At 36.2% G+C, this 8780-nt stretch overlaps 1 protein-coding gene across 1 annotated transcript; it reads right to left on the reverse strand.

Moving 5' to 3' along the window:
- Positions 1-6572: 6572 nt before the first annotated feature.
- Positions 6573-8000, reverse strand: LOC119666066 (uncharacterized protein K02A2.6-like). Its single transcript, XM_038075341.1, has one exon. It carries the CDS (start codon positions 7998-8000, stop codon positions 6573-6575), a length of 1428 nt encoding a protein of 475 aa, XP_037931269.1.
- Between the last annotated feature and the right edge of the window lie 780 nt (positions 8001-8780).

Below are 8780 nucleotides of genomic sequence, written 5' to 3' on the forward strand. Positions count from 1 at the left end.
ACAAGGGCACATCGCAAGAGGATGTAGAAATCAACAGGTTTGGTTCTGTTGGATCTGTGGAAATAAAAATGTCCGAACTATTGATTGTTGTAGACGAGATTCGGGAAACGGCGAAGGGGAACGTTCGGTAGCAGGAAGGACGTTCACACAAAACCACGACCCTGCGAAATTCTAGAAGAGATTCAAGTTAACGAGGCTCGTATTGTGGCCAAAGTCCAACTTAATGGGAAAACAGTGGAAGCAACGTTGGATACCGGAGCCTCTAGGAGTTTCATCAGTGAGTCCTTGGCACGAATTTTAAACACAGGATTTCGAAGGGATCTTCCATTAACACGAATACGTATGGCGGACGGCAGCTCGAAACATATTGATGAAGGAATTACAGCCAATATCAAATTAGGCCAACAGACGGTTCAAGGTGATCTTCTCATTTTACCTGAAAGTGTCGATCCTCTTATACTTGGTTTGGATTTCTTCAAAGCAATGAGAGCTACAATAACAATCGGTGGAATCAATGTCCGACTAAAAGAAACCAAGAAAACGACATGTTGTAAGATACCTACAAATATTTTCTTAACCAAACAAGAGGAATTGACAATAGCGCAAGAATATATAAACCAGGAACTGATCGCGTTTGGAAAACTCAAGGGAACTTCCAATATTACCACTCATAAAATCATAATGAAAGATGACCGGCCCATTAAACAACGCTATTTTCCAAAAAACCCGGCCATGCAAGGAATCATTGACAACAAGGTAAATGAACTGCTAGGTAAAGGATGCATCGAACCATCTCGAAGTCCATACAGTGCACCAATCGTGTTAGTCCGTAAAAAGAATGGCGAGTGGAGATTTTGCGTAGACTACCGGCAGCTGAATTCCCACTCTATACCTGATGCATACCCATTGCCCCGAATCCATCACATTCTTGACCGATTGCGTAATGCTAAGTATATTAGCAGTATAGATCTCAAAGACGGTTATTGGCAGATCCCAATGGATGAAAATAGCAAACAATACACGGCGTTTACAGTGCCCGGAAGAGGTTTGTTCCAATGGCGAGTGTTACCTTTTGGTCTCCATTCAGCACCAGCGACGTTTCAACGAGCGCTCGATCAAGTGATAGGAGCAGATCTGGAACCATACGCTTTTGCATACTTAGATGACATCATTGTAACTGGTACATCATTCGAGCACCATCTAGAAAATTTAAAAGAAGTACTGAGTCGCTTGAAAGCAGCCAACCTTCGGATAAACGTGGATAAAAGCGAATTTTTCCGAACAGAAACTAAATATCTGGGGCACTTAGTTAGTTCACAAGGAATTCATACGGACCCAGACAAAGTTGCAGCTATACGCGACTTACAACCTCCTGCCAACATCAGACAAATAAGACAATTCCTGGGAATCGCGTCCTGGTATCGCCGATTTGTACCAGATTTTGCAAAAATTACTCATCCACTGACTACGATGTTGAAGAAGGGGAAACATTGGAAATGGGATAACAAACAGCAAGAAGCCTTTCTCGAAATTAAAAAACGTCTCACAGAAGCACCTGTGCTTGCATGCCCTGATTTTAATCAACGCTTCTATCTGCAAACAGATGCCAGCAATATCGGAATAGGGGCCGTCCTTACACAGAATTTCGAGGGTATAGAAAAGGTTATAGCCTATGCTAGTCGGCATCTTACCACACCTGAAATCAACTACTCAGCAACGGAGAAGGAGTGCTTAGCCATAGTGTGGGCAATCCGAAAAATGAAGCCATACCTGGAGGGCTATCATTTTACAATAATCACGGACCATCTGGCCCTGAAATGGCTCAACTCCATCGAGAATCCCACTGGTCGCATTGCACGTTGAGCACTGGAACTTCAACAATTTCAGTTTGACATACAATATCGACGCGGCAAACACAACGTAGTGGCAGACACTCTGTCAAGACAACCCGTAGGAGATATCAATCAAATAATAACCACTCTAGAAAACAACAAACCGGAAAAGTGGTATCGAAGAAAATTTCAAAACACTCGTGAGAGACCAAGTGAAAATCCAGACTTTACCATTTGTAATCAACAGTTGTACAAATATCTTCCAATAACTCAGACTGAACAAACTGAAAGCAAGTGGAGATTATGTGTTCCCGAAGAACAACGTCAACGCGTAATAGAAGAAAACCATAATGAAGCACATGCTGGACATTTTGGCATAAGGAAAACTGTTAAACGAGTGCAGAATCGTTATTACTGGCCTGGGATGGCCAAGGACATCGCTAATTACGTTAAACGATGTGATTTATGTCAAAAATATAAACCTATGATGAATAAACCAGCTGGAATGATGCTTACCACAATAGCCGAAGAACCTTTCACCACCATCACCGCTGACTTTGTAGGTCCATTACCACGGTCAAGAAGTAGTAACACAATGCTACTCGTTATATTGGATAAATTTTCTAAATGGGTGGAACTGATCCCCATGCGAAGAGCTACCAGCGAGAATACCATAAAAGCTATCAGAGAAAGGATATTATGTAGATTTGGAGCTCCGAAACATATTATCACCGATAATGGTCCTCAATTCACCAGCAACCTGTTTAAGGAATGGCTATCCAAAATGGGTATTCGACATCAACTTACAGCACCATATACTCCTCAAGAAAACCCCACGGAACGTGCCAATCGGACCATTAAAACGATGATAGCCCAGATGACACAAGGAGAACACAGACGTTGGGACGAAATGTTGCCGGAAGTAACCTTGGCTTTCAACACGTCAGTGTCAGATTCAACCAAATACAGCCCAGCATATTTAGTACAAGGACGGGAGCCAAGATTACCAGCTACACTTTTTGACGAATGCACAATAGGTACTGGTACTGTAGCTACAACACCTTTAAGGAGGGCAGATAAACTCCAAGAGATTTTTCACAAAGTTCGACAAAATTTACAGGCAGCAGCCACTACCCAAGCTAAATACTATAACGAAAAACGAAGGAGGTGGAAGCCTAAGATCGATCAGTTGGTACTAGTCAAACAACATCCACTGTCTAAAGCGGCAGCTGATTTTTCAGCAAAATTAGCTCCGAAATTTGAAGGCCCTTACCAAGTAAAAACATTCATATCTCCAGTTATAGTTAGCCTGAAAGCAGTCAGAACAAACAAAATAATAACAGCCCACATTTCAGATTTAAAAATATATTATGGAAACCAAAAAAAAGTTTCGAAATAAATACTAACATATACATGTCAATGTTCAAAATACCGACTGTAGGGTACATCGTAAAACCTATCAACACCTAAAAGGATAACTTTATTAACGGAATAAGTTAAAGTTTAAAATTTACGGTAAAACAAAACGATACCGATATCCCTTAAAGTATAAAAAGAAACTTACTCAGATAATGCAGTCATTTACAAAGATTAGCAAATACCGTCAAGATGAGTCAGCAAGACAAAAAATTCAAAACATCCATTATCAAATTTCGACAACGGTTGGAACAACTACAAGAACAGAGGCCACGCACGAAATATGTACCAGTGGTCGAATCCAAATTAAAAATCAAGAGCGAAATACACAAAGTAATGAGGAAGTCCAAAGATATCAAAAGGCAACCTAAAAAGAAAAAAACACAAGTTAATAAAGGTATTAAAGAAAGCACTAAAGTCATACCAAAAATCACGCCAACAGATCGTGTAACACTCCCCAAAGCCAGCGGTTGGCGATCAAAGACAGGCCCGCAAGTTCAATTAGAAGATGTCCAAGAAAACAATGTCGAACGTTCCAACAGTACAATACAGCAAGAAAACGTTAAACCATCGCTTCTCTGGGAACCCATAAAAACACCATGCCATGATATAATTGAAGACATCATCGAACTGGACTGTAATTGGCAGCAAATGGAAGCAATGATGAATACATCGTCAACATTACCACCGAACATAACAAACGCAGGCGATAAATTGTCAAAAATTAAATGCACCACATGGCCGGCTGAACTGGAAACTCAGATACGTGAGGTAAAATCCCAACAGAAACGCAATAAACGTAGTACATTTCGGCGCACCGTGAACAACGTGATATATCTGGTGAGGATTAGTAAACGTGGCGAAGCAGCCGTACATATTGTTCCATAAAACAATAATATTTTTTTTTTTTGTTTTTCCCGAAGAAAGCGGGAAATGTAAGGATGGAAATTTCTTTATTGAATTTTCCTCCTACATGCTTCCACCTAGAGACCTGAAAGTATTAAAAAAAAATTTTTGAATTTAATAAATTTCACTAAATGCACTAACTTACCAAAGAAGAAAACAAACAAAAGAAATCCACCCCGTATGTGCATGTGCACAAAATATGAAGAAAACTGGAAACTTTATATTGAATTATTGTAACCTGAAAATAATGTAATATTATCAGAATAATAAATATTATGAATAAAAGATATAAAATACTTACGAAATTTATTTTATATACACTTATTTAATTGTTGGAAATTAGACTACTACACGTGAAGTAAAGAATCAAAACAAGATACAGGAAGAACAAGCAAGAGTTGTCAAAAGTTTTCGCCGTAATAATTATTCAAAGATGACGAGAAGAGAGCGCAAAGGAAAATAGAAACCCAAAATGAGTACTGTATGCCAGATGAGATAGCAAAACTAACAACGGAAAAATAAACAAAGATCAGCAAACCAGCAGTAAACAAAAATGAAACGCTACATAAAAAGCTCGGCTGTTCAGGTATATAAGACGCACACTTTTCATATGAAGGGTACTTGAAATATTACTTCAAAGGCACATACACCTAGGAAGAACAAGTCAACTAAGCTCTAGAGGCACAAAGGCATAATAACTATTAGGACACGACAGGTGGTTTAACGTCGACTGGGTCCAAAATAGTTAATAAAATTAAAATACATAAGGATATTTTATATAAAAAAATATCGAATCAAGGTATAATAACTATTAGGACACGACAGGTGGTTTAACGTCGACTGGGTCCAAAAATAGTTAATAAAATTAAAATACATAAGGATATTTTATATGAAAAAAATATCAAAATCAAAATATAATAATTATTAGGACACGACAGGTGGTTTAACGTCGACTGGGTCCAAAATAGTTAATAAAATTAAAATACATAAGGATATTTTATATGAAAAAAATATCAAAATCAAAACATAATAATTATTAAGACACGACAGGTGGTTTAACGTCGACTGTGTCCAAAATAATTGCTAACATCAAAATATATAAGGATATTTTATATGAAAAAAATATCAAAATCAAGGTATAATAATTATTAAGACACGACAGGTGGTTTAACGTCGACTGTGTCCAAAATAATTGCAAAAATTTATATAATTATAAATACAAAATCAGGGGCTTGAAGAAGGAAGATCTATCAAAGATATTCAAGGACTGACACTTCTCCAAGAATATCTTTATTTTATTATTAAATTTTTATCCTTTTGAAAAAAAAAACTACATATTTAAATTTTGTATATATATACATATATATTTATTTTATTTTTTTTTCTGTGGAACAAAGTTAATTTGTTTTACTATACTAAATAAATATTTAAAATTTATGAACTCTGAATAAAGTATTAAGTAAATAAAGAAATTGAAATAAAATCACAGCGCTTTGAATATTTTGGTCACAATCTATAAATTTATTGTGACGACTTTGGTGAGACTGAGCATACCTCAGCAAATAGGCAACGACTGCGAGAAAGGGTCGTTACAATTTTGTGAATGATAAACTGTTCAAAAATAATTTAAAATAATAAATACGTTCAATTTATACATTACTTTTAAAATTAAATAATTTAAGATAACGAAGATACAATAATTTTTATAAAATATCTGATTAATCGAAAATGTTAAATTTACTTTTGATTAATTTAATTAAATGATTTTATTTTGTAAATACTGTTCAAAAATAATAAATACGTTCAATTTTATACATTACTTTGAAAATTTAGTAATTTAAGATAACAAAGATACAATAATTTTTATAAAATATCTGATTAACCGAAAATGTTAAATTTACTTTTGATTTATTTAATTGATTTTATATGATATTTTGTAAATACTATGTTCATATAATTTTCTACAATATTTTAACTACCACAAAAAAAAAAAAAAGAATATATAATTACAATTACATATAATTATATATATATATAATTACATATCTAATTACAATTTTATATATATATATATGTAAAAGTTAATTTAATTCAAAATTAATAATAGTTTATTTAAAAGTTAGTTTAACTCAAAAAATAAAAACAATAATTGAAATTCAGGATAACTACCGACGACCGCTGCTGTTGACTGCTTAATCTTGACTACTACTGCTGATTACTCACTCTCGACTGACTTATACTACTGCTGATTACTCACTCTCGACTGACTTATACTACTGCTGATTACTCACTCTCGACTGACTTATACTAATGCTACTGTTTTACCGACTTCTGCTTGACTGCTTAATCGGCTTACATTCGGCCATCCTGTTCTCCATCATCGGTCCCAGATGACAATAGTTCCTCATTATTTTCTATTTATCTCCATAACTTCATATTATCTGAACTCGTATTTGAAATATTGGGTCCCTCCACGTCAGCTGTTTTGCGTACTTCGTACCGACCATTACCCTTTACATTGGTGACTTCATACGGTCCTAGAAATTCACTTGCTATTTTTCGACCAGCCACGAACTGTATACGCTTTATGGCTACCCAATCACCAACTTTGTAATTTGTATCTGCCTTTCGTTTCTTATTGTAGTTGTATTTGTAATGTTCTTGAGCCCTTAGTATCTCTTCTCTCGCCTTTTCTCGTACTCGTTGTCGTTCCGTTTCAAAATCGTGCAACATTTCAGCCTGAAGAGCTTCTAAAACTTGGTCATCAATACCATTTCTCATACGTACCTCAAACATTAATACAAAGGGTGTCGACTTTGTGGAGCTATGAATAGAAGAATTGATAGCTTTTTGCACGTTAGAAACGTACTTATACCATTCTTTGGGTTCAGCTGATGATAATTTAGATATTACGGCTGAAATTGTTCGGTTAACCCGTTCTATTTGCCCGTTACCTCGTGGAACTCCAGTAGTTGTCAGTATATGTTCGATACCGTTAGTATTTACAAATTCAATAAATGCATTCGATGTAAACGCAGCACCTCGGTCACTGATAATTCTTGCTGGTGAACCAAAAACATCCGACCATTTAGTCAAATGTCGCAAAACTTCTTCGTACCCCATTGATTTTGTGGCATATAGCCAAACAAACTTTGAAAATGCATCCACGACGGCGAAGATATATTTGTATTGTTTAGATGTTGCATCCATTGGCCCGAGATGGTCGACATGCAGCGTTTGTAGTGGTAAATCACCTTTTTCAATACAGTGTAGAAAACCTTCTTTCTTGCCTAATTTCTTGTTGTGTATGATGCAGCTTAGACAGTTTTTTATAAATTGATTAACTTTCGCCTCGATATGTGGTATCCAATAATACTGCTGTATGGTGTGCATCGTTTTCTGAGTTGCAAAATGTCCTACCTCGTGTGCATTACGAATTACTTCTAATTCCAAAGATCTTGCTTTTAGTATTTCAAAAATAGCTTTAAAGTGTTCATCGCGATATTGAGCACTTAGTCGAGCTGAAATCTCTGATGACACTGACAAAACTTGTGGATAGCGGCTTAAACAATCCACGTGCCGCAAGCTACTGCTGCTTCTGTGCTCAATTTCATAAGTGTAATTTTGCATGTGCATGATCCAGTTCGCAACGTCGCGTGGTATATCTGTTTTATTGACGGTTTGTTTAAATGCTCCGCAATCGGTTACTAATTTAAACGGAATACCCAATAAATAATGTCGAAATTTTTTCGTCGCAAGATAAGTGGCTTTAACTTCTAAAATGTAGCTATGTTGTTTCTCTTCACGTTCAGACGTTTTCTTACTCCAATATGCAATTGGGTGCATTTGCCCTTCAGTTTGTTGTAACAACGTCGCACCGAAACCGTCTTTTGAAGCGTCTGTGTGTAGCTCTGTTGGCGCATTCCAGCGATATATATGCAAAACCGGTTCTTGTGTATGTGCTTCAGCTTTTCTACCGTATTTAATTGTTCAACTTCCATCTTAAATGGCGTATCTTTTTTCAGCAGACTTGTGAGTGGACGTGCAATCTGTGCGTACCCTGTAACAAATTTTCTAAAATATCCTGTCAACCCCAAAAACGATTGAACAGCTTTAATGTTTTTCGGCGTTGGAAACTTCATTATGGCTTTAGTTTTGTTTTTACCGGGCCAAATTTTATTATTTTCGAAGTTTTCGGCTGATATTTTTTCATTTTTTTTCTCTTCCTCTTCCTTGTTTATTTTGAGGGTAAGCAATTGTATCAATTGCTTTAAGTCTGTTTCGCTTTGTCTGTTTCGTTATTTTTTTCAACTTCTTCTACGTCTTCGTATTCTGTGCTACTTCTGCTGCTATCCGCTGTTCTGAACTCTTCTTCTGCTTCGTTTTTATTTTTGACTCTTGTCTGAATACGTCGCGACTTTCTGACGCCCTCCGTTATTTGTCCTTGAACACTTTTTGGTATGTTTGAAGAATTTTTTTCGTTCATTCGTTGTTTGGGCCGTTTGCGCGTTCACTTTTTACAACGCTATGTTCGTTCCCCTTCTTAAATGCAATAACTGTACCAGCACGTAGCTCGTACAAACGAAAAACTGTTAATAACAAATTATGCGACTCAATTTTAAAGAT

Source organism: Teleopsis dalmanni, chromosome 1, assembly GCF_002237135.1.
Source record: "Teleopsis dalmanni isolate 2A chromosome 1, ASM223713v2, whole genome shotgun sequence".
NCBI classification, from domain to species: Eukaryota; Metazoa; Arthropoda; class Insecta; order Diptera; family Diopsidae; genus Teleopsis; species Teleopsis dalmanni.